The sequence below is a fragment of the Idiotropiscis lumnitzeri genome, chromosome 2 (genome assembly GCF_059441095.1).
Source record: "Idiotropiscis lumnitzeri isolate Australia: NSW breed Sydney's pygmy pipehorse chromosome 2, RoL_Ilum_1.0, whole genome shotgun sequence".
Lineage (NCBI taxonomy): Eukaryota > Metazoa > Chordata > Actinopteri > Syngnathiformes > Syngnathidae > Idiotropiscis > Idiotropiscis lumnitzeri.
Window position 1 is genome coordinate 33,579,742 of NC_142392.1, and position 26,988 is coordinate 33,606,729.

Below are 26,988 nucleotides of genomic sequence, written 5' to 3' on the forward strand. Positions count from 1 at the left end.
CAGTTGCAGTGTTTATGCTAAAACATTCTTCACTAAACGTAGTGCTGAGAGACACGATTGTGCTGGTGATAATTGCAGCGATCCTTGAAGCTTAAAAAAAGAAAACAAAAAACTGAAGGAACTGACTCTTTGTGGTAAGATGTAAATGTGATTTTGAATAAAATATGAAATATTGAATTTTGCAAAGCTCTTTTATTGACACTAAGCCAATGGGGTCAGTGCCAGAAGAACCATTGTGTCTGAGTGATGATGATTTTTTTTTTGTGTGTTTACATCAAACATGTAAATGAAATTAATTGCCTTTGCCTGGAACAACATTTGTTAACGTTATGCTTTTCAGTTGTCTTTTTAATCGTACCTAATGGAAAAGGTGTGAGAAGAAACGGTGCTTATGAAATCGGTGCCTTCCACAATCATCAATAAAATCACTTGTTCCACTTGCTCAACTGGCCTTCATTACGCCGTGAAAAGGTGAAAAACTGAACTAGAAGTTGAACTATAAAAAGAACCAGAAAGCGAAACGCAAATCGTCTCAGTTTCTCTCAAAGGTTTTGGAATGTCAGGAGTTGGCAATCTGATGGCGACTGGAGTCAGCGCTGGTTTTCTCGCTGTGTTAGGTTGGCTCATATATGTATGGTCCATTGAACATAACTCAAACTCTTCAAATATCCCCTCACATACATTTAATATTTCGCTTTCTGAATAAATTTCTGACTAGCTAAAACCTCTTTCTAGGTTGAGCTCTATCAAGTGTTTGGGGTTTGTTGCAAAGCAGAATCTCACTTTGGAAAAACTATAATTTTCTCAAATATACCAAATATTTTTGTTCATGTTATATTATATTTTTTATACTTTGGATTGCTTATATAATGAAATCGAGAAATATTAAAATGTAAAATTAGCAACGACATACAGACTTAATGCAATTAATAAGAAATATAGAAACATTTTATAAATATTGAACTAATTGAGAAGAGTCCTAATCTTGAAATAAATATTGAAATATAAAAAATACTTATATATTAAATTAATTCAATTACCCGACCCCGGATGAGCGGCAGAAAATGCCTGGAGGGATGGAATAATTTAAATTGCATACATATTCAAATGAACAAATTTGTTAAGAAATATTCAAGTGTGAAATAAAAAGGTTTAAATTGTTGAGAATTTTACATGTTAAAATAATTGAATAAATATTGTATTATTACATAAGCAAGCTTAAATATAAATTGAAATAAATGAAAAAAAAGTCGTGTATTTTTAAATGGCCTAATATAGATCTGGGAAGTAATTCTCTTTATGAAACTATGAAGGGACTGGAGCTCACAGAAGTGACCAGTCTTGGTTCTGAAGTTCCGATGTAACCAGATACTGCCCTGAGAGAAAATAGGCCTGAGCATTGTTTATGGTGGGGGCAATTCTCTCGCCAGGTCAGTGACCTTCCAGGGTATGGAAGTAATTTAAGGTGGTCACGAGTAGACTGGTCGTATCAACGGGGAGATGCATCTGCTCTCCCTCTGGGGGACTTTTGGACGGAAATCCCGAAGACTAGCGGGATGGGAATGCATATGCAACAAGGGAAAATTAGATATTCATGTCCTATTTGGGCATTCCCTATAAGAAGGGAATGTCTGAGAGGGGGCTCGCACACGCGCGGAGCGCACACACGCACATGTTTTTGGGGAGACTTCTTTTGACATCAGCATGTGACGAGAATAAAATCTTTTTCGAACCAGTTCTTTTCCATCACCAATCCAGCCTTGCTCGGCTGCCTCTCCGGAAGGCAGCAAGGACCCACACTTCAAAGACAAAATATACTACATGTTGAAAGAAAAATAATACTCAAATATTGAAATAAGTTTAGAATTGAATGAATAAGCAACAAAAAATATATACCTCCTGGAAAATATCATTATTTTCAACATTTGTCAAAGAACAACATTTCGATCAGATTGAGTTCTTGCTTGCACATTCTTCAACAATCGAAATTTTTTTACTTTTAATTTTTAAGTTACTTCAGTGCATGTCACACCTGAGCCTTCAGTGAAGTCCTACTTTCTCCTTCTTGAATGAATTCCCATCAAAACACCATCATTTATGACACCACGGCTGGACAAATAATATCCAGAAACACACTTACGCACCACTGAGTGAGTGTAGACGCCAAATAGGGGTCAAATGTATGTGTGTATGACCTTTGTTGAGCACTGTGTGGCGCTCTGACTGATTACAGTGAACCCCCGCTACTTCGCGGTTCACCTTTCGCGGGTTCAGTGCTTCGCGGGTCTAAAAAATATTCGGGAGCTTTGTAGTTTCGCCGAGCGGCACAAGGGGGCGCTGAAGCGGTCATGCCGCGTGTGTTTTTGTTTTTTCAGCTGTGTGGGCGTTCCTCCAGCGATCGTCTCGCGCCATGCCGTCAGCTGCTGAGAGACGCGCTGATTACACTGACTATATTGTGATAATAAATATCTTTGTATCACCACCTTTTTTCCCGGGTCTGCGTTTGGAGAGTCCTGTTCAATCCTCCAGTTCTGCTGGAGGATCATAACATTCACAGGGCACACCGGACGGCGTACCAGCAGGTAAAAGTCGAAGTAATTAAATAAATACAAAAAGAAGTAATTGAATAAATACAAAAATAATGGCTGGGGAATAAAAAAATAATAAGTGTAGACGCCAAATAGGGGTCAAATGTGTGTGTATTACTTTTGTTGAGCACTGTGTGGCGCTCTGACTGATTATATAAAAGGGAAGAGGAAGAAGGTATGCCCAGGTACGGACTTAAAGGGCATACAGGTTTTTGACCGCTTGGGCGGAGCGTGTGCAACTTTATGGTGTTTTAGATTGATTTTAATATTGATGATTGATAAATAAACCTAACCTTTTAACAAGATACTCATGGACTCTGTGGTGAATAACATCGCAAAGCAATCACAGGTAGCAAAGCCGCCAGCGCGTCAAGCCAAGCCAATCTAAGCAAACAGACAGTCAATACCTCACTGGCCTACTAGTATACTGGCTAGTTCACTGTCAAAAACCTGCCCAAACAAAGACTGTGTTGGAGGAAACGACGGAGCACGGCAGACGGCGTGGGACGATCAGGGAAGCCGGTGTGTGGAGGAGCAGCTGGCGTTGATCGACTTCGCAGGCAGCCGTGATGGTTGCTATTGTAACCACCACAATTGAACTAAGCAGCGTCACACTCAAGCCAAGTAAAATAAATCTGAATTTTTTTTAGTGTACCAATTATTCGTAAGTATTCAACTCAAGACTCATCCATCTTGGGTCGCAGGGAGATTGGCGGCAGCAACTCTACTTAGAGCAATAATAAACCTCCAATAGAAACAAGACACACTTAGAACAATTAACAGGAATATGTGAACAGTTGTATTTATATATCCCAAACTCCCCAATATTCAGAACATTCAATCTCTCTTTAAACATATATTCGTGTTAGTTTGTGTCAAAATTGGTGTCAGATCTGACCCACAAAAAAAATGTCTGAGATCTCAGAAAAAACAAAAAAAAAGGAAAAAAAGATTTGTCCAAAAAAAATCCTCTTGACGGTCCTACCACCCTCCAGGGAAATAGGTGGCCACGGGAATCCAACGTCACTCGCCGGCGTCCTAGGAAGTATCCAATCCACTGCCGGTGCAGTTCAAGCTTTAGACGATTCTTTTAGTCCCAGAAAAAAACAGCCTGCACGAAACGTGCAGAGCAATCATTCAATGTGGCCCCAAAAACAACAGTGCAACAATCGTCCAGTGAAAAAAAATTAAATAGAATAAAAGAAAATACGTGTATCTAACACACATGGAGTCCTTCGTGAGCCTGTTAGCTTATCTCACTAGGTAGTACACTTGCTAGGAAGGCATGTGCGAGTAAAATAGTTTACAATGCTTTAATTTCTTCAGTTATATCTCACCATTAGCTAATAACAATCTCAACGTTCACAAACCTTCATCCTGACTGTTTTTTTCAGTTAAACATCATGAGATACATTGACACAGGAATGTTAATTAGGCACATTCGACAAAAAACTCACCAGGATCGATAGTCTCAAAATAAATCGAATTTCCTTGGCAAGAAAACACCACAGGATTTGAACTCCATTCGCTCACAGTTCACACAAAAAAAGTTCAACGGACCAGTATGGTCTATTCAGAGCCTTTCTCCTTCAACTCGCATGAAACAAAATGCTAGAAAGTTCTCTACGTCTCTCGTACGAGATGAGACGTCATCTCAACGCTGCGGTGCGTTCTAGGTCCGTAGGAAATAGTAACAGCGCTAAGAAAAAATCACATTAACAGAAAATAAGAATAGGAATAAAAAAAAGGCTGAGCCAAACATGGGTTACACTTGCTTATGTAATAATACAATATTTATTCAATTATTTTAATATGCAAAATTATATCAATATTAATTTAAACCTTTTTATTTCACACTTGAATATTTCCTAACATATTTGTTCATTTGAATATGTATGGAATTTAAATTATTCCATCCATCCAGCCATTTTCTGCCGCTCATCCAGGGTCGGGTTATTGAATTAATTTAATACATAAGTATTTTTTATATTTCAATATTTATTTCAAGATTAGGACTCTTCTCAATGTGTTCAATATTTATAAAATGTTTCTATATTTCTTATTAATTGCATTAAGTCTGTATTTTGGTTTCCAATTTTACATTTTAATATTTTCCCATTTCACTATATAAATAATCCAATGTATAAAAAATATAATCTAGAATGAACAAAAATATTTAGTATATTTGACAAAATGATAGTTTTTCCGAAGTGAGATTCTGCTTAGCAACAAACCCCAAACACTTGATAGAGCTCAACCTAGAAAGTGTATTTAGCCAGTCAGAAATTTATTCAGAAAGCGAAATATTAAATGTATCTGAGGGGATATTTGAAGAGTTTGAGTTTTGTTCAATGGACCATACATATACGAGCCAGCCAAACACAGCGAGAAAACCAGCGCTGACTCCAGTCGCCATCAAGTTGCCAACTCCTGACATTCCAAAACTTTTGCGAGAAACTGAGACTATTTGCGTTTCTCTTTCTTGTTCTTTTTATAGTTCAACTTCTAGTTCAGTTTTTCACCTTTTCACAGCGTAATGAAGGCCAGTTGAGCAAGTGGAACAAGTGATTTCATTGATGATTGTGGAAGGCACCGATTTCATAAGCACCGTTTCTTCTCACACCGTTTCCATTAGGTACGATTAAACAGACAACTGAAAAGCATAATGTTAACAAATGTTATTCCAGGCAAAGGCAATAAATTTTATTTACATGTTTGATGTTAACACACAAAAAAAAAATCATCACTCAGACATGATGGTTCTTCTGGCACTGATCACATTGGCTTTGTGTCAATAAAAGAGCTTTGCAAAATTCAATTTCATCATATTATATTGAAAATCACATTTACATCTTACCACAAAGAGTCGGTTCCTTCAGTTTTTTTTGTCATTTTTTAAGCTTCAAGCATCGCTGCTTTTGTCACCAACACAATTGTGTCTCTCAGCACTATGTTTAGTGGAGAATGTTTTAGCACAAACGCTGCAACTGAATGGCTTGTCTCGACTGTGTGTTCTTGTATGGCTTGTAAAATTCGACTTTTGAGAGAAACTCTTGCCACAAACTGAGCATGAAAAAGGTTTTTCTCCACTGTGTGTTCTTGTGTGCATTTGTAAATGTGACTTTACAGAGAAGCGTCTACCACAAACTGAGCAGGAAAAAGGTTTTTCTCTAGTGTGCTTTCTTGTGTGGCTTATTAAACTTGCCTTTATAGAAAAGCTTTCACCACAAACCAAGCAGGAAAAGGGTTTTTCTCCAGTATGTGTTGTTGTGTGTTTTGTTAAACTTGACTTATCAGAGAAACTTTTGCCACAAACTGAGCACAAAAAGGGTTTTTCTCCACTGTGTGTTTTTGTGTGGCTTGTTAACGTTGACTTGACAGAGAAGCATTTTCCACAAACTGAGCAGGAAAAAGGTTTTTCTCCACTGTGTGTTCTTGTGTGGCTTGTTAACGTTGAGTTTTGAGAGAAGCTTTTACCACAAACTGAGCAGGAAAAAGGTTTTTCTCCACTGTGAGTTCTTGTGTGGCTTGTTAACGTTGACTTTACAGAGAAGCATTTTCCACAAACTGAGCAGGAAAAAGGTTTTTCTCCACTGTGTATTCTTCTATGTTTTGTTAAAGTTGATTTTAGAGAGAATCCTTTGCCACAAACTGAGCAGGCGAAGGTTTTTTCTCCACAGTGCATTCTTATATGTTCTTTTAAACTTGACTTTTGAGAGAAACTCTTGCCACAAACTGAGCATGAAAAAGGTTTTTCTCCAGTGTGTGTTTTTATGTGACTTGTTAAATTTGACTTTAAAGAAAATCTTTTGCCACAAACTGAGCAGGAAACGTTTTTTTCTCCAGTGTGTGTTTTTATGTGACTTGTTAAATTTGACTTTAAAGAAAAGCTTTTGCCACAAACTGAGCAGGAAAAGTTTTTTTCTCCACTGTGTGTTTTTATGTGACTTGTAACATTTGACTTTCCAGAAAAGCTTTTGCCACAAACTGAGCAGGAGAAAGATTTTTCGCCACTGTGTGTTCTTGTGTGTTCTGTTAAACTTGCCTTTTGAGAGAAGCATTTTCCACAAACTGAGCATGAAAAAGGTTTTTCTCCAGTGTGTAATCGTGTATGTGTTTTTAAATTTGACTTTAAAGAAAAGCTTTTGCCACAAACTGAGCAGCAAAAATATGTTTCTCCACTGTGTGTTCTTGTGTGAATTGTCAAATGAAACTTTCGAGAGAAAATTTTGCCACAAATTGAGCAAAAAAGAGGTTTTTCTTGACCGTGGTTTCTTGTGTGTCGTTTTAAAGACAACTTTGAGGTTAATGAGTCAGTGTGACATGCCCTTCCAGTTTTGGCTTGCCCATCATCTTCATCATCATCATCGTCATGAGTGTCTGATAATGTGTCCTCATTTTGTGCTTGTGATGGCCCCCAGTGGTCTTCATCAACTTCTGTTGCCACGTGACGACTTGAACTGCTGCTTGGAGGCTCCGCCCCTCTGTTGTCCTCACTCTCATCCTTGTTTTCATCTTCACTCTTTATAGGGACAACGTTCACTGGTGACTTGTTGATCTCCTCCTCCTCCTCCTCCTCCTCCTTTTTGATGTGAGTCCAGTCTGGCTCCTCTTTCACAGAAAGGAGATCGTTTTCACTGACGTCTGTAGGACACAGAAAGACAAATTTGGTTTGGTCAAGTCAAAGCTCAGGCGGCAACTTTGTCTGATATTGTTTCTACCATGCTACCTTGACTTGTGCCTGCCGCACACGGAGCAATGCGTGCGACCCCAATTTGGACCGGACCATGGGGGTATTTCACGAAATTACGTCCGATGATGTAAACCTCCCTTTGGCAGCACAGCTGTGATAAACGAGCATTTAAAAAGGAAGCACGTGTTCTGAACAACTGATGAATCGCTTGAACCTCTCTGGAAAGAGAACCCAAGTCCTGATACGAACAATGGGTCAAACAAAGATGAGACATGCCTTTTCACTTTTTAATCTCGAGGTGGCCGGCCTGGAAAGCTCTCAGTTCCATCCACTGCCGGAAGTGCTTACACAGGCGCAAATGCCAGTCACTACAGACGATATGGTAACATCTCAAGACCTCCTTAAATGGCCGTATTTGTCAGGTATACAGGTACCGTCCATTCAAGCCAAGGTTGACCTGTTGATCGGGATCAATGCACCCAAGCTATTGGAGCCATGGGAAGTTATTAATAGTCAAGATAATGGTCCGTATGATGTCAAAACTGCGCTCGGCTGGGTGGTTAATGGCCCATTGGATGGGAATAGTAGGATGGAAGCCTCTGTCGTATCTGTGAATAGAATTGGTGTCAGCAGGCTGGAGGAGCTGCTAATGAACCAGTATAATCATGATTTCTGCGAGACATGGACACATGGAAAGCCAGGAAATGTCAAGAGAAGACCAGCAGTCTCGCAATATAATGGAAACATCTGCCAAGTTACAGGATGGAAAGTATACTATAAACTTACCTTTCAAGAAGAAAGATGTCTTCTTACCAAACAATTTTGCTGTGGCCCAACAACGGTTACAAGAACAAGTACCTGATGATCAAAGAGACCTTGATTCAGGAAGAGTTTGGGATATTTCCCATCATGGTGTCCATCATCCCAGAATGGGAACACTGCGTGTCGTGTCTGACTACGGTGCCACGTTTAAAGGCTTGTCCCTGAATACGGAGCTGCTGCAAGGGTCCCTTCTCACAAGCACGTTGATGGGCGTCCTCATGAGGTTTAGACAACAGCCAACAGCCTTCATGGGAGACATTCAAGCTATGTTCCATCAAGTCTGTGTGCCAGAGGAGGATCGGGACTTTCTACGTTTTTTGTGGTGGCCTAATGGAGACACAACACAACAACCAGTGCCTTACAGAATGATGGTGCATTTATTTGGAGCCATCTCATCACCAAGTTGCGCAGCTTATGCTCTGAGAAGAATGGCTCAAGACAATCAGTCTAAGTGCCTACCGGTGGTTATAGAAGCTGTTCAACAGAACTTTTATGTTGATGATTGTATGAAGAGCACAGCCACTGTCACCGAAGCTATCCAGCTGATACAGGGCCTCATTGGTCTCTGTCAACAAGGAGGCTTTGCTTTGGAAAAGTGGATTTGCAACAGTCATGTTGTTTTGCAAGCCATCTCTGAAGAATGGAGAGCCAAAGAGCTGAAGATGTTGGATTTGGACCATGACAAGCTTCTAGGAGAAAGAGCGCTTGGTCTTCAGTGGTGTGTGAAGACGGATGATTTTGTCTTTGGATTGGAAATAAAGCAGAGGGCTCTGACCAGACGTGGGATGCTATCAGTCAACAGTTCTGTTTACGACCTATTGGGTTTCCTGGCGCCAGTGACCCTTCAGGCCAAAATAATGCAACAGGAGCTGTGTAGAAGGGGCTGCAGTTAGGATGATCCTTTGCCACAAGACATTTTAAAGCGATGGAGAAGGTGGTTGGAGGACTTGGGCCAGCTAGCTACATTTAAAGTTGACCGGTGTATTAGACCAGCTGGGTTTGGAGCTGTAAAGCAGGCACAATTACATAATTTTTCTGACGCCAGCGAAGGAGGCTATGGAACTGTCACATATGTTCGTTTAGTGAGTGACGAAAACCAAATTCACATCTCTTTTCTCCTTGGTAGTGATTGGTCCAGCGACACTGAGGAGTCGATGCGCGCGCCGAGCTTCCAGGGCAAACCCCGTGTCGGTGCGCGTACCGCTTTAAGAAAGTCACGTGACCACTGCCGGAATGGTGTCGACACAGCGGTCGCGCGCCAAACTGTGTTCATAAGGAAGCGCTTCTGTCAACAGGATGGACGCTCAAAACAAGCATCGAGTTATTGGCGCGTTACTTTGCATTAAATATCCGCAAGATGGCAGACGTCACTGTTGATGCGCACTCAGAGGTGCAGCGCTATACGTCAGCAGGACACGTTGCACGTACGGAAGACCCGCTCTTATACTGGAAGTCCATGGAGGCAACGTTCCCTCACCTATTTATATTAGCCACACAGGCGTTGTGCACACCGGCCTCTTCAGTGCCTTGTGAGAGGATTTTCTCAAAGGCGGGGGAAATTGCCTCAAAAAAAGAAATAGACTGAATAACAAAACGCTGGAGAAACTAATTTTTTGGAATAAAAATCTTTAATTACAATGAGTCCATTGTCATTCACAACACTTTTACTTGGGCATTCAGACAGATGTTCTCTTAATTTATCAACTGCGTCTCGAATATCAAAGATTTTTTTTATGAAATTGCGTGTATGTAAAAATAATGTGAAAGCAAATGCCTAATCAGAATCAGAAATCGCTTTGTTATTGTACTCAAGTGTGCAACGAGATTAGAGAGCTCCCCTCTCCAGTGCAATACAACAATAATTCAGTTAAATATATAAATTAGATAAGAGAATAATTAGTGCGATGGAAAGTAATACGAAATAGGATATATAAAAACACATTACGTCGCTAATCAATGGAATTGGATAAAATTAGTTTGACAGATCAGTGTCAGATGACCCTGTCAAATGTTTCCTGCAAGTCCACCAGGTGTCAGTATTCAGCAACACAGTGTCAACACAGTGTCAACACAGTGTCAATACATTGTGTCACTGTGTCGAAACGATACAGGATGCCTCATCTACCCATCACTACTTGATAGAGCTCAACCTAGAAAGTGTTTTTAGCAAGTCAGAAATTTATTCAGAAAGTGAAATATTAAATGTATGTGAGGGGATATTCGAAGAGTTTGAGTTTTGTTAAATGGACCATACATATACGAGCCAGCCAAACACAGCGAGAAAACCAGCGCTGACTCCAGTCGCCATCAAGTTTCCAACTCCTGACATTCCAAAACCTTTGAGAGAAACTGAGACTGCTTGCCTTTCTCTTTCTGGTTCTTTTTCGAGTTCAGTTTTTCACCTTTTCACAGCGTAATGAAGGCCAGTTGAGCAAGTGGAACAAGTGATTTTATTGATGATTGTGGAAGGCACCGATTTCATAAGCACCGTTTCTTCTCACACCTTTTCCATTAAGTACGATTAAAAAGACAACTGAAAAGCATAACGTTAACAAATGTTGTTCTAGGCAAAGGCAATTAATTTCATTTATAATGTTTGATGTTAACGCACAAAAAACTCATCCTCACTCAGACACAATGGTTCTTCTGGCACTGATCACATTGGCTTTGTGTCAATAAAAGATCTTTGCAAAATTCAATTTCATCATATTTTATTGAAAATCACATTCACATCTTACCACAAAGAGTCGGTTCCTTCAGTTTTTTTTGTCATTTTTTAAGCTTCAAGCATCGCTGCTTTTGTCACCAACACAATTGTGTCTCTCAGCACTATGTTTAGTGGAGAATGTTTTAGCACAAACGCTGCAACTGAATGGCTTGTCTCCACTGTGTGTTCTTGTGTGGCTTGTGAAATGCGACTTTTGAGAGAAACTCTTGGCACAAACTGAGCAGGAAAAAGGTTTTTCTCCACTGTGTGTTCTTGTGTGGCTTGTGAAATGCGACTTTTGAGAGAAACTCTTGGCACAAACTGAGCAGGAAAAAGGTTTTTCTCCAGTGTGTGTTCTTGTGTGATTTGTTAAAAATGACTTTACATTAAAGCTTTTGCCACAAACTGAGCAGGAAAAAGGTTTTTCACCACTGTGCTTTCTTATGTGGTTTGTTAAATGCAACTTTTGAGAGAAACTCTTGGCACAAACTGAGCAGGAAAAAGGTTTTTCTCCACTGTGTGTTCTTGCGTGCCTTGTGAAATTAGAATTATGGGAGAAGCTTTTACCACAATCTGAGCACGAAAAGGGTTTTTCACCACTGTGTGTTCTTGTGTGGATTGTTAAATGAGAATTTTGAGAGAAACTCTTGCCACAAATTGAGCAAGAAAAAGGTTTTTCTCCACTGTGTGTTCTTGTGTGTCTTACTAAATGAGTCTTTCGAGAGAAGCTTTTACCACAATCTGAGCACGAAAAGGGTTTTTCACCACTGTGTGTTCTTGTGTGGTATGTTAAATTTGATTTTAGAGAAAAGCTTTTACCACAAACCAAGCAGGAAAAAGGTTTTTCTCCACTGTGTGTTCTCGTGTGCGGTTTTAACGACAGCTTTGAAGTTAATGAGTCAGTGTGACATGCCCTTTCACCTTTGGTTTGCCCATCATCATCATCATCATTAGTATCATCGTCATGAGCGTCTGATAATGTGTCCTCATGATGTGCTTGTGATGGCCCCCAGTGGTCTTCATCACCTTCTGTTGTCACGTGATGACTTGAGCTGCTGCTTGGAGGCTCCGCCCCTCTGTTGTCCTCACTCTCATCCTTGTTTTCATCTTCAGTCTTTTTAGGGACAACGTTCACTGGTGACTTGTTGATCTCCTCCTCCTCCTCCTCCTTTTTGATATGAGTCAAGTCTGGCTCCTCTTTCACAGAACGGAGATTGTTTTCACTGACGTCTGTAGGACACAAAAAGACAAATTTGGTTTGGTCAAGTCAAAGCTCAGGCGGTGACTTTGTCTTATATTGTTTCAACAGTGCTACCTTGACTTGCGCCTGCCGCACACGGAGCAATGCGTGCGACCCCAACTTTGACCGGACCATGGGGACATTTCACAAAATTACGTCCTACGATGTAAACCTCCCTTTTGATGCCCGATTTCATTCCTGACATGGTCACAGACGTTTCTGGAAGCGAGCTGAAGTTAGCACACGCAGGCTATTGTGTGCGTCTGATGGAACACCTGTTGTGGGACCCTAACTTATTGATGGGGGCCATCGCAACATAATGTCATTGATAGAATAGGAATCCTTCAAGTGAAATATGTTTACAAGTATGTCTTTTTGCATTTAGAGATAGAACTAAATGTTCCTGGACTTGTTGGTGGAAAAGGGGGTTGTGACGTTCTCCCTTTTTAATTTCATAGTAAGCCAAAGATGCAGATCCATTCCTTGCAGCATGCGCTTGTTCACTGATGAGATCCGACCAACCCTGGATGGATGCATTCAATGTATTTTAAATGTTTGGATGAGGTGAAACTATGCACACGTGCACAAAACTGTGCAGGGCCACCCGAGGTTCATTGACTCTCACCCGACCAAGCCAGTACAAAGTTCATTAATAAATAAGACCAATACGTACTTGATTTTTTTTTTAAACTTAATATTTGGTGTTTTATCCACTAAAATTGATCAACCGCCATTGATGTTTTCGCCGCAGTGTGCACATTTTTTAGAGTCAGGCAGAATTGCTTCCGTCAAGAATTGCTTGAAAAAGATATAAAATAAGTAAAATGTAAACTGTTAAATAATCAGTAAAAATTTTATACTGGAAAAAACATGGAGTTGACCCCCCACTATTGGTTATTCTTTGGCATTTATTTTGTGCACTGATTTCATTTGGCATAAACAAATGTTCAGCAAACCGACAAGTAAAAGGCAATATTTAAAAATAAAACGGCAATAACCGTGAACGATTTCCCCCAAAAACTTAATGTTGTTATGTATATTTTTAACGATAGAAAGTCGTTCTTTACAAAGCAAATGAGAGTAAGACGTCTACAAACCTGCTTTGAGTGGCACAACACGAGGCTGGTTGCAAACTTCGTCCAGCAGTTGAAGATGTTGCTCGTTCTCTTCTTTTATTCCACAAAGGTCCACTTTGTACATGGGTGTCGTTCTTTCACACATATTCAAATGATAATTCCCAAAAATCCGCACTTGATCTCTGCTTGGCGATGAGTCATGTGCCTCTTTTTGTTAGCAGCTAGCTAGCTAACAAGCTAAGCTAACTACGCCGAAAAGCATCAACGCGCGAAGATGAGGTTATCGGGACACAAAGACTTAATGAATTATGTCGTAGTCCTTTAGAGTAGCACTGGACATCCTTTGAGAAAATTACAGTCAGTTCCACACTAAATCAGAAGAATTTAGCGGTGGGTGTTTTTGTTCCGGTGTGGACGGGTCGGTGGAGGTGGTCGAGGTCCTTCGGAAGCTGCGCGCTTGCTTATGACGTCATGCTTTAAGCGCGTATTTTCCATATATATTTATTTGCCTCAGTGGGTTTTATTTACACCTGGATGTTCTATTTTAATATTTATTTTATATAATATTTTAATTCGGTTGATAAAAAATAAATAAAATAATAATTAAATTAACGCCACATTGGCGAGTCATCTCTCGCGTCACTTCCGCTTATGCCCCGAGAAGCCGCTGCTGCTCCAGCAGTGGGACGTTTACGTTTCTCCGACCGAACGAAGCAACGATGCTGTGGTTCACTCGGGCTGCAAGATTGTATGAATATAATGTCTGCATATACTCGCAGTGCCTCTCAATTATTTCACGCCCGCCCCTACCAAGAAGAAAAAGATTCGCGCCCCCCCCACCACCAATTGTTTTTCTGTCTTTGTAGATTGATATTAGATTGTCAATAAAATATCCATTAACTAACCTAAATTGATAAGAAATATAATTTTGAGAACTATTATAGTGAGGATCTCGAAACTCAGTACTCTGTTGTGCAAATATTGATGAGATGACAAATATTTGTCATGTCATTATCCACACGGCTTAACCTGAACAGGGTCGCGGGAGGGTACTGGAGCCGATCCCAGCTGACTACGGGCGAAAGGCACACGACACCCTGAACTGGTCCCCAGCCAGTAACAGGGCAGACATAGACACCGTCACTGAGAGGGAACTGAACCCACGTTGCCTGCACACAACTCAGGCGAGTGTACCACTACACCATCAGTGACATGATAAATATTTACTAATACGTTTTTTGTCAAAAACTTTATTAACATTAACAAACAGTTATTAATACTTTCATAATATAGAAAAGACAATAAAAAGAGCCAGGGGGATTTTAAACAAAAACTCTATATGAATAACAAAGCAACAGCTTTAGTATTGTTGGAGTTGAGTCACCGTGGAAATGAGAAGTAGTTAGTAAATCAACCTTTAAAAGCCAAACTTACGCAAGTTTTCTGCCTTGTGCGCACTCAGAGGTGCAGCGCTATATGTCAGCAGGACACGTTGCACGTACGGAAGACCCGCTCTTATACTGGAAGTTCATGGAGGCAACGTTCCCTCATGTATTTCAATTAGCCACACAGGCGTTGTGCACACCGGCCTCTTCAGTGCCTTGTGGGAGGATCTTCTCAAAGGCGGGGGAAATTGCCAAAAAAAAAAGATATAAATAGACTGAATAACAAAACGCTGGAGAAACTAATTTTTTTGAATAAAAATCTTTAATTACAATGAGTCCATTGTCATTCACAACACTTTTACTTGAGCATTCAGACAGATGTTCACTTAATTTATCAACTGCGTCTCAAATATCAAAGATTTTTTTATGAAAGTACGTATATGTAAAAATAATGTGAATGCAAATGCCTAATCAATGGAATTGGATAAAATTAGTTTGACAGATCAGAGTCTGATGACCCTGTCAAATTTTTCCTGCAAGTCCACCAGGTGTCAGTATTCAGCAACACAGTGTCAACACGGTGTCAATACAGTGTGTCACTGTGTCAAAGCGATACAGGATGCCTCATCTACCCATCACTAACAGGGACAAATGCTAGGGGACGAGAGTGGGGACGAGAGTGGGGACGAGAGTGGGGACGAGAGTGGGGACGAGAGTGGGGACGAGAGTGGGGACGAGAGTGGGGACGAGAGTGGGGACGCGGACAAGAGAATGCACGAGATCAGAGAGCGGTCGTGACAGTCCGTAACGGAGCAATGCACCGCCAATGAGTTGGCGGAGTGAGGTGTTCAAATAGTCCAGTAATTAGGGGAGCAGATGGGCATCAGGTGTGTGAGGGTAACGGGGAACAGGTGCGTGGCTGGTGGGGAACGAGTGCTGGAGGGAACGCCCCACTCAGCTGACTAAATAAACAGAATGAGCACATGGCAGGAAGGTGAAGAAAATAAGAACAAAAACACTGACATGACCGACACGGGTTATGACAGCAGTATTTTTTTATCATTGCAGCGTTTTAGTAATTTTCCCTCTGTACCAAAGACAGACATTCGGAGTGTTTCCTTACACTTGTAAATGTTGTGGGATGCAAGTGTGTATATACACATGGGGACTTGTGTATTTACGTATATACTGTGTATATTCGCATAGGTTTGCTTTTTCTGAATGTCTGCTGCTAATGTTATACATTAACGGCCACATTGCACCGCCGCCTCGGTGTGATCTATATGTTTGCTGCTGTCACACTGCAAATTTCCCCATTGTGGGACTATTAAAAGACATCTTTATCGTTATCTTTAAAAACCTTGTGTTGGTGCTTGCAAAATAATTTTCCATAAGATTAAGATTGAACAAAATGGGGAAACAAAAATTTAAAAAGTAAATACTGTAACTATTAAACATTGAATACTAAATTATTCCTAAAACAGATCAATGAATCTTGAAATTTAGAGTGAATTATTGCAGTTTAATAAATACTGAAACGAATTATGAAATATTACAGTACTTTAAATAAATACCGAAATCATTTTCGAACACAATAACAGTTAAGTAATAAAAGAGTGACATATTTTAATTTAAAATTCGCAATCACATCGCAACCTGTTGAAAAACCCTGCAAAGGTGCAAATATGTTGACATAAAGTATCACTTTATCATGTCAACTGTTAATAATAGGGAAATACATTTGGAATACTATCCAACCAACAACATGGTGTCAGATGTGAAAACAAAACCAGCAACAAAAGTAAAATTCAATACATCTCTCAAGTTCATATTTGGGAACTAAAATGTTTGTTCATGTGCATCTTAGGTTTTTCTCTATGTTTAGAAGAAGATAACGATGATTTGCATCGCAAATGGTGACATCTGTCGGTGAGTTGGTGACAGTGCGCCACATAGCCAGCAGCCAATCAAATCACAGCGGGGTGTGTCCTGTTCTTCCGTTTTCGTGCCGAACAGACTGCCATTTTCTCGAAGGAAAAAAACGACGCCATCTTTCATTCGTCTCGTCGAACAAAGAGAAGCTCACGAGTTATCGCCAAGCAGAGGTCAAGTGCGGATTTGTTGAGATTGACGTTTGAAAATGTGTGCAAGAACGACACCCAAGTACAAAGAGGAACTTTGTGGAATAAAAGACGAGAACGAGCAACATCTTCAACTGCTGGACGAAGGTTGGAAGCAGCCTCGTGTTGTGCTACACGAAGCAGGTTTGTACACGTCTTACTCGCATTTGCTTGGTAAAGAACGACTTTCTATCATTAGAAATATGCATCACAACATTAAGTTGTTTGGGGAAATGCGTTCGAGGGTATTGCCGTTTTATTTTTAATTATTGCCTTTTACTTGCCGGTGTCGTGCCAAAGTACTTACCCTTGCCAAAATCTGTATCCCCTGTCGCGGGAGCGCGCACGCATTGACTGAAGGCGGCGCGATGTTACTACGTTTGTTTTCATTGAAAGGCACGAAGAATGTATGATTTTGTGTGTTTGATTTGCTGTAATTTAAACCAGGGTTTCCATAAAAGTGGTAGTCTTCGTCGGTGTGGGTTTCAGCACACCATTCGCTACAATTTAAAGATAAAGATGTCCTTTATTAGTCCCACAATGGGGAAATTTAACACGTAAAGTAAGCGTTTGACTCCTCCGAAATCGGGGGGAAATTCCCTGCATTTGCATTAGTTAGACCAAAGAAATTTTGCAATCAATGAAGCTACCATAAGGGAATTTCAGTGATCAAAACACGATGGAAAGGGGAGAGGATTAGTGAAGTGGGCTATATCGTTTTTCCAGCGAGATCAAATTAAGTGGCAACATACAGATAGGTGGTATCCTGTTAGAGAACACGTAATTGTATTCCAATTGACTGATTTGTTTATTTTTTTATAACCACCGATAGCTGCGTCAAGAGTAGCAAAAGAATAAAAAAAAATAAAGTCACTCGCGTTCTGCGTCGGACTCGAGGTGCACTGACCACTTAGGCAGTAGGATAGTTACCAGGGGGGACTGATTCTGGCAGCACCTGCCAGAATAGGTACCCCCCTCTTCTCACAAAAATATTGACCCCAACCATCAAGTGACCTATTCTGTGTGCTTATTGGATCATTTCGAGTATGTGTGGCAAGTTTGAGCAGGATCGCTCTTTTCTAAGCAAAGTTACCAGGGGAGACTGATTCTGGCAGCCCCTGCCACAATAAGTACCCCCCCCCTCCAATCACAAAAATATTGACCCCAACCATCAAGTGACTTGTTCTGTGTGCTTATTGGATCATTTTGAGTATGTGTGGCAAGTTTGAGCAGGATCCCACTTTTCTAAGCAAAGTTACCAGGGGGGACCTATCCTGGCAGCCCCTGCCACAATAAGTACCCCCCCTCTAAGCACCTGCTTTGATAAATGCAGTAATCAAATTAATGCATATGCAAACAGTCACAAACACACATTTACATATTTATTTAAGTGCTAATACTATAACAAATAAATTTCACAAAGTAATACTACTGTATCATAGAACTTTACATACTGTAATAGTGCAGTCCTTATGTAATATTTATGCTGTCCTCAGTAAATTGTGTCAGTTGTTTTATAATTGGAATTCTATTTCTATGTGTAATTTTGTTGATTGTTTGATCCTCAGTCGGTTACTTTGTGGCTTTTTGACTTTCTTTGCATGTAGGCTTAATATCATTATTGCGACACCTGGACCGAATTGAGTGTGTGGACACACTTGGACTGAAGAACTTCAGCCAGTTAAGTGTTGTAAACTGGCCAGATTTGCCAGTTGCAAATGAAGAAAGCACTCCTCGATTTCCTTCAGAAGTACAACAGGCAGACTGGATGGGAGGATTGCTCAGGCTGTGACGTGTCGGAAGCTGTTGGATGACCATTTGATATGCCTCTCTTCACGAGGGTTGCAGGCATCCTGGAGGCTATTCCAACTGTCTTTGGCAGTATGCGGGGGGACACCCTGAACTGGTTGCCAGCCAATCGCAGGGCACACAGAGACGGTCTGGTCAAGGCCACGCAAAATCAAAAACCTGGCTGCGGTCCGCCCCGTATTGGCACAAGATGTACGCAGGGGTTTGTGAAGAGATGAGATGAAAGTACGTGGAAGTTAGGCCTAATAAGGGGGGTTGCTGCTTCGTTTGTTTTTATTGTTATTTATGTTGACACATGTGAGGCATGTGTCAAAGGGGGGAGATAGGTGCAGTATTTTGTTCTCGTAATTGTTTTTTGCATGTGAGGATTTTTAGGTGTGAATAGGACATGTCAACAATGATCATGCAGAGGTGAAATTGTTGAAGATTGGGCCCAGCAGGAAGAATGCAAGCAGAGCGCTGTGGTCTCACCTCCATCTACTGTGAGACCAGGAAGCTCTGCACTGTTTTGTGCACGTGTGCGTAGTTTCACCTCATCCAAACATTTAAAATACATTGAATGCATCCATCCAGGGTTGCACGGATCTCATCAGTGAACAAGCGCATGCTGCAAGGAATGCATCTGCATCTTTGGCTTACAACGGGCTTAAAAAGGGAGAACGTCACAACCCCCCTTTCTACCAACAAGTCCAGGAACATTTAGTTCCTGGTAATAAAGTTCCTGTGGCCCAGGTGGTTTGCATCTCCCCCACAACTCATAGTTCCTGGTAATTTATCCAAATGACATTGATGATGTATCAGTGGGATGTCTTGTGTTACTTTGTTACTCATTACTGACACCCTTTGGCTGTTAAGCATCATTGCAGTTCCAAAATAATTCAGCGAACTCTTAAAATATTATGGTGTATCTTAGTCTAATTTGAATATGTATTGGATAACTTTAAAATATACAGTCATTATTCAAATATGTCAACACGAAAGTCAGAGTGAAAGTGTTGTTGCTTAATGCTTATGTGTAAGAACTTTTACTCTTCAAACGTAATTTTGTTTTAAAATTTATTTAGAAACAGAAATTTTATAAATATAAAAAGGGGAATGTCGGAACATACTAGCAGGCTAAATGTCATTTTGGGTATAAAAAAAAACCCAAACGTAAATCATGCAATAAATAGCCACTCTGATTCCAGGGCCCCTTTAATTCTTTTAGGGATCCAGATTATAATGGAAGCAAAAAGTACCCACGATGAAATTATCTATAAATGCAAAATGAAATACTTGTAAACATATTTTACTTGAAGGATTCCTATTTTATCAATGTCATTATGTTGCGATGGCCCCCAGTGGTCTGCATCAATATGTTGGGGTCCCACAACAGGTGTTCCATCAGACGCACACAATAGCCTGTGTGTGCTAACTTCAGCTCGCTTCCAGAAACGTCTGTGACTAAGTCAGGAATGAAATAGGGCATCAGCCGACACGTGCTTCCTTTTTAAATGCTCGTTTATCACAGCTGTGCTGCCAAAGGGAGGTTTACATCATCGGACGTAATTTTGTGAAATACCCCCATGGTCCGGTCCAAATTGGGGTCGCACGCATTGCTCCGTGTGCGGCAGGCACAAGTCAAGGTAGCATGGTAGAAACAATATCAGACAAAGTTGCCGCCTGAGCTTTGACTTGACCAAACCAAATTTGTCTTTCTGTGTCCTACAGACGTCAGTGAAAACGATCTCCTTTCTGTGAAAGAGGAGCCAGACTGGACTCACATCAAAAAGGAGGAGGAGGAGGAGGAGGAGGAGATCAACAAGTCACCAGTGAACGTTGTCCCTATAAAGAGTGAAGATGAAAACAAGGATGAGAGTGAGGACAACAGAGGGGCGGAGCCTCCAAGCAGCAGTTCAAGTCGTCACGTGGCAACAGAAGTTGATGAAGACCACTGGGGGCCATCACAAGCACAAAATGAGGACACATTATCAGACACTCATGACGATGATGATGATGAAGATGATGGGCAAGCCAAAACTGGAAGGGCATGTCACACTGACTCATTAACCTCAAAGTTGTCTTTAAAACGACACACAAGAAACCACGGTCAAGAAAAACCTCTTTTTTGCTCAATTTGTGGCAAAATTTTCTCTCGAAAGTTTCATTTGACAATTCACACAAGAACACACAGTGGAGAAACATATTTTTGCTGCTCAGTTTGTGGCAAAAGCTTTTCTTTAAAGTCAAATTTAAAAACACATACACGATTACACACTGGAGAAAAACCTTTTTCATGCTCAGTTTGTGGAAAATGCTTCTCTCAAAAGGCAAGTTTAACAGAACACACAAGAACACACAGTGGCGAAAAATCTTTCTCCTGCTCAGTTTGTGGCAAAAGCTTTTCTGGAAAGTCAAATGTTACAAGTCACATAAAAACACACAGTGGAGAAAAAAACTTTTCCTGCTCAGTTTGTGGCAAAAGCTTTTCTTTAAAGTCAAATTTAACAAGTCACATAAAAACACACACTGGAGAAAAAAACGTTTCCTGCTCAGTTTGTGGCAAAAGATTTTCTTTAAAGTCAAATTTAACAAGTCACATAAAAACACACACTGGAGAAAAACCTTTTTCATGCTCAGTTTGTGGCAAGAGTTTCTCTCAAAAGTCAAGTTTAAAAGAACATATAAGAATGCACTGTGGAGAAAAAACCTTCGCCTGCTCAGTTTGTGGCAAAGGATTCTCTCTAAAATCAACTTTAACAAAACATAGAAGAATACACAGTGGAGAAAAACCTTTTTCCTGCTCAGTTTGTGGAAAATGCTTCTCTGTAAAGTCAACGTTAACAAGCCACACAAGAACTCACAGTGGAGAAAAACCTTTTTCCTGCTCAGTTTGTGGTAAAAGCTTCTCTCAAAACTCAACGTTAACAAGCCACACAAGAACACACAGTGGAGAAAAACCTTTTTCCTGCTCAGTTTGTGGAAAATGCTTCTCTGTCAAGTCAACGTTAACAAGCCACACAAAAACACACAGTGGAGAAAAACCCTTTTTGTGCTCAGTTTGTGGCAAAAGTTTCTCTGATAAGTCAAGTTTAACAAAACACACAACAACACATACTGGAGAAAAACCCTTTTCCTGCTTGGTTTGTGGTGAAAGCTTTTCTATAAAGGCAAGTTTAATAAGCCACACAAGAAAGCACACTAGAGAAAAACCTTTTTCCTGCTCAGTTTGTGGTAGACGCTTCTCTGTAAAGTCACATTTACAAATGCACACAAGAACACACAGTGGAGAAAAACCTTTTTCATGCTCAGTTTGTGGCAAGAGTTTCTCTCAAAAGTCGAATTTTACAAGCCATACAAGAACACACAGTCGAGACAAGCCATTCAGTTGCAGCGTTTGTGCTAAAACATTCTCCACTAAACATAGTGCTGAGAGACACAATTGTGTTGGTGACAAAAGCAGCGATGCTTGAAGCTTAAAAAATGACAAAAAAAACTGAAGGAACCGACTCTTTGTGGTAAGATGTGAATGTGATTTTCAATAAAATATGATGAAATTGAATTTTGCAAAGATCTTTTATTGACACAAAGCCAATGTGATCAGTGCCAGAAGAACCATTGTGTCTGAGTGAGGATGAGTTTTTTGTGCGTTAACATCAAACATTATAAATGAAATTAATTGCCTTTGCCTAGAACAACATTTGTTAACGTTATGCTTTTCAGTTGTCTTTTTAATCGTACTTAATGGAAAAGGTGTGAGAAGAAACGGTGCTTATGAAATCGGTGCCTTCCACAATCATCAATAAAATCACTTGTTCCACTTGCTCAACTGGCCTTCATTACGCTGTGAAAAGGTGAAAAACTGAACTCGAAAAAGAACCAGAAAGAGAAAGGCAAGCAGTCTCAGTTTCTCTCAAAGGTTTTGGAATGTCAGGAGTTGGAAACTTGATGGCGACTGGAGTCAGCGCTGGTTTTCTCGCTGTGTTTGGCTGGCTCGTATATGTATGGTCCATTTAACAAAACTCAAACTCTTCGAATATCCCCTCACATACATTTAATATTTCACTTTCTGAATAAATTTCTGACTTGCTAAAAACACTTTCTAGGTTGAGCTCTATCAAGTAGTGATGGGTAGATGAGGCATCCTGTATCGTTTCGACACAGTGACACAATGTATTGACACTGTGTTGACACTGTGTTGACACTGTGTTGCTGAATACTGACACCTGGTGGACTTGCAGGAAACATTTGACAGGGTCATCTGACACTGATCTGTCAAACTAATTTTATCCAATTCCATTGATTAGCGACGTAATGTGTTTTTATATATCCTATTTCGTATTACTTTCCATCGCACTAATTATTCTCTTATCTAATTTATATATTTAACTGAATTATTGTTGTATTGCACTGGAGAGGGGAGCTCTCTAATCTCGTTGCACACTTGAGTACAATAACAAAGCGATTTCTGATTCTGATTAGGCATTTGCTTTCACATTATTTTTACATACACGCAATTTCATAAAAAAAATCTTTGATATTCGAGACGCAGTTGATAAATTAAGAGAACATCTGTCTGAATGCCCAAGTAAAAGTGTTGTGAATGACAATGGACTCATTGTAATTAAAGATTTTTATTCCAAAAAATTAGTTTCTCCAGCGTTTTGTTATTCAGTCTATTTCTTTTTTTGAGGCAATTTCCCCCGCCTTTGAGAAAATCCTCTCACAAGGCACTGAAGAGGCCGGTGTGCACAACGCCTGTGTGGCTAATATAAATAGGTGAGGGAACGTTGCCTCCATGGACTTCCAGTATAAGAGCGGGTCTTCCGTACGTGCAACGTGTCCTGCTGACGTATAGCGCTGCACCTCTGAGTGCGCATCAACAGTGACGTCTGCCATCTTGCGGATATTTAATGCAAAGTAACGCGCCAATAACTCGATGCTTGTTTTGAGCGTCCATCCTGTTGACAGAAGCGCTTCCTTATGAACACAGTTTGGCGCGCGACCGCTGTGTCGACACCATTCCGGCAGTGGTCACGTGACTTTCTTAAAGCGGTACGCGCACCGACACGGGGTTTGCCCTGGAAGCTCGGCGCGCGCATCGACTCCTCAGTGTCGCTGGACCAATCACTACCAAGGAGAAAAGAGATGTGAATTTGGTTTTCGTCACTCACTAAACGAACATATGTGACAGTTCCATAGCCTCCTTCGCTGGCGTCAGAAAAATTATGTAATTGTGCCTGCTTTACAGCTCCAAACCCAGCTGGTCTAATACACCGGTCAACTTTAAATGTAGCTAGCTGGCCCAAGTCCTCCAACCACCTTCTCCATCGCTTTAAAATGTCTTGTGGCAAAGGATCATCCTAACTGCAGCCCCTTCTACACAGCTCCTGTTGCATTATTTTGGCCTGAAGGGTCACTGGCGCCAGGAAACCCAATAGGTCGTAAACAGAACTGTTGACTGATAGCATCCCACGTCTGGTCAGAGCCCTCTGCTTTATTTCCAATCCAAAGACAAAATCATCCGTCTTCACACACCACTGAAGACCAAGCGCTCTTTCTCCTAGAAGCTTGTCATGGTCCAAATCCAACATCTTCAGCTCTTTGGCTCTCCATTCTTCAGAGATGGCTTGCAAAACAACATGACTGTTGCAAATCCACTTTTCCAAAGCAAAGCCTCCTTGTTGACAGAGACCAATGAGGCCCTGTATCAGCTGGATAGCTTCGGTGACAGTGGCTGTGCTCTTCATACAATCATCAACATAAAAGTTCTGTTGAACAGCTTCTATAACCACCGGTAGGCACTTAGACTGATTGTCTTGAGCCATTCTTCTCAGAGCATAAGCTGCGCAACTTGGTGATGAGATGGCTCCAAATAAATGCACCATCATTCTGTAAGGCACTGGTTGTTGTGTTGTGTCTCCATTAGGCCACCACAAAAAACGTAGAAAGTCCCGATCCTCCTCTGGCACACAGACTTGATGGAACATAGCTTGAATGTCTCCCATGAAGGCTGTTGGCTGTTGTCTAAACCTCATGAGGACGCCCATCAACGTGCTTGTGAGAAGGGACCCTTGCAGCAGCTCCGTATTCAGGGACAAGCCTTTAAACGTGGCACCGTAGTCAGACACGACACGCAGTGTTCCCATTCTGGGATGATGGACACCATGATGGGAAATATCCCAAACTCTTCCTGAATCAAGGTCTCTTTGATCATCAGGTACTTGTTCTTGTAACCGTTGTTGGGCCACAGCAAAATTGTTTGGTAAGAAGACATCTTTCTTCTTGAAAGGTAAGTTTATAGTATACTTTCCATCCTGTAACTTGGCAGATGTTTCCATTATATTGCGAGACTGCTGGTCTTCTCTTGACATTTCCTGGCTTTCCATGTGTCCATGTCTCGCAGAAATCATGATTATACTGGTTCATTAGCAGCTCCTCCAGCCTGCTGACACCAATTCTATTCACAGATACGACAGAGGCTTCCATCCTACTATTCCCATCCAATGGGCCATTAACCACCCAGCCGAGCGCAGTTTTGACATCATACGGACCATTATCTTGACTATTAATAACTTCCCATGGCTCCAATAGCTTGGGTGCATTGATCCCGATCAACAGGTCAACCTTGGCTTGAATGGACGGTACCTGTATACCTGACAAATACGGCCATTTAAGGAGGTCTTGAGATGTTACCATATCGTCTGTAGTGACTGGCATTTGCGCCTGTGTAAGCACTTCCGGCAGTGGATGGAACTGAGAGCTTTCCAGGCCGGCCACCTCGAGATTAAAAAGTGAAAAGGCATGTCTCATCTTTGTTTGACCCATTGTTCGTATCAGGACTTGGGTTCTCTTTCCAGAGAGGTTCAAGCGATTCATCAGTTGTTCAGAACAAAATGTTCCGGTGCTGCCTGGATCCAAGAATGCATATGTTAAGATCACACAGTCACCTTTGGCAGCTTTTACTTTAACGGGCAGCACTGACAACATGGTGCGACAATTGCCGGCCCCTGTATGTCCACAAGTTGTGTGAGAAATGGGAATAAGCTCTGGTGTTTCCAACTCTTGTTGAGGAGCAGTTGCCTGTCTATTTATGTGCAACACTGTTGGATGATTTTGCTTGCAAATGTCGCATTTCAATCTCATATCACAGTCACGGCTAACATGTCCATGACGAAGGCAGCCAAAACATAAACCTCTTTTCTTCTAAATAAACAGCTTGTCCATGTGTTTCTTTCTTCCAAACTGCTTACAATTTTCCAGCAAATGTTCCAGTGAGCAAAAAATACAACGGCCATTTTCATAGTCTTCGAAGGAGTGTGGCTGCTTAACCTTGGGAGGGTCTGTCCCAGTCACGGTACTGGCCACCACGTTCCCCTTCACTCTACTGCCCGCATATGACCTGCCTTGACCTATTTATGTTGAGTTAGGGCTGTAATCATGCAGATCTCCAAAGAAGGGGTCCGAAAGAATTCTTACGTGCCGCTCTATGAACTGTACCAAGTCAGCAAATCCAGCTCTGTATCCTGTTGATTCCATGATGTCATAGGCCTTGCCACGCCAATGTTCTCGTAATTTATAGGGCAACTTGGCCAAGATTGCCCTCAAGTTCGCAGGCATGTCCAGTTCCTGCACATACTCCAGCTCCTCCATGATGTTGCAGCAGCCGCGTAGAAAAAAGGAGTAACTGTGCAGTGCCTTTGTGTCATCTGTTTTTATTGTTTGCCATGACAGAGCCTGACTAATGTATGCAGTGGCCATTTTGTAAGGATTTCCAAAATGATCCTGGAGCAAAGCCTTGGCCACGGCATAACCACGATCTGAAGCCATGTGTTGACAACTTTGCACAAGTTCCTGAGGTTGCCCTCGGGTGTATTGCTCAAAATAATACAAACTGTCTGCTGCGGCTGCTTTACTTTCCACTCCTTGCTCAAATGCTTTAATGAAAGTTCTGTAGTGCAATGGATCACCATCAAATATTGGAATGTCTCTTGGTGGAAGTGTCATTGAACGCTGTTGGTTCATTAAGGCTGCTGTAATCTCAGTTTGTCTGCTCATAATGGTCAAAAGGTCTGCAGGAACCTGTGAAGTGGTTGATGAATGAGCTTGCGCATCACTTTGTGTTGACCGTACCTTTACTTCCATTGCTTTTCCATCTTGCTCCACCAAAGGGTGCTCCTGATTTGTGTTCCATTTCCTTTGTTCCAGGAGGTTATGCTGTTGCTTTATATTTGATGCAATCAATTTCTTTGGCCTCACATCTGTTGTTTTGTTTTCCATTTGTGGCATCCTGAATCTCTCCTTTTGTTGTGCTGTTTCCATATCATCATGATGAGGTTTAAACTCTTGGACTGTGGGGTTTAAACCTTGTCCATTCATTGCTCCATTTTTCTTTACAGTTGACTGCGCTTGAGACTGGCCCTCTTCAATGGCATTATAAATGTCCATCCGCGCTTCAAATGCCACCAGTTCCGCCTCCAAATCAAGCATCTCCATTCTTCTCCTTAGTTTTGCTTCTTCTTCTTCAATAGCATGTCGTTGTTCCAATATTTTCACACGAGCCAGCACT

General features: G+C 41.1%; 1 protein-coding gene across 1 annotated transcript; it reads right to left on the reverse strand.

The window, feature by feature from the left end:
• Window positions 1–4,260: 4,260 nt before the first annotated feature.
• Window positions 4,261–24,013, reverse strand: LOC148342361 (uncharacterized). Its single transcript, XM_088288155.1, has 4 exons — window positions 23,896–24,013; window positions 11,049–11,731; window positions 5,569–6,885; window positions 4,261–4,287 (listed from the first exon to the last, which is right to left on the reverse strand). Exons 1-4 carry the CDS (start codon window positions 24,011–24,013, stop codon window positions 4,261–4,263), a joined length of 2,145 nt encoding a protein of 714 aa, XP_088144281.1.
• Window positions 24,014–26,988: the final 2,975 nt, after the last annotated feature.

Coding starts and splice junctions, on each gene's coding strand:
- LOC148342361 (XM_088288155.1), bottom strand. CDS start 24,013: ATGTTGGATTTGGACCATGACAAGCTTCTAGGAGAAAGAGCGCTTGGT. Junction 11,732..23,895: donor GCAGAGGGCTCTGACCAGAC/GTGGGATGCTAT, acceptor GGCAAACCAAAG/GTGAAAGGGCATGTCACACT. Junction 6,886..11,048: donor AAAAACCTTTTTCCTGCTCA/GTTTGTGCCAAG, acceptor TTAACCTCAAAG/TTGTCTTTAAAACGACACAC.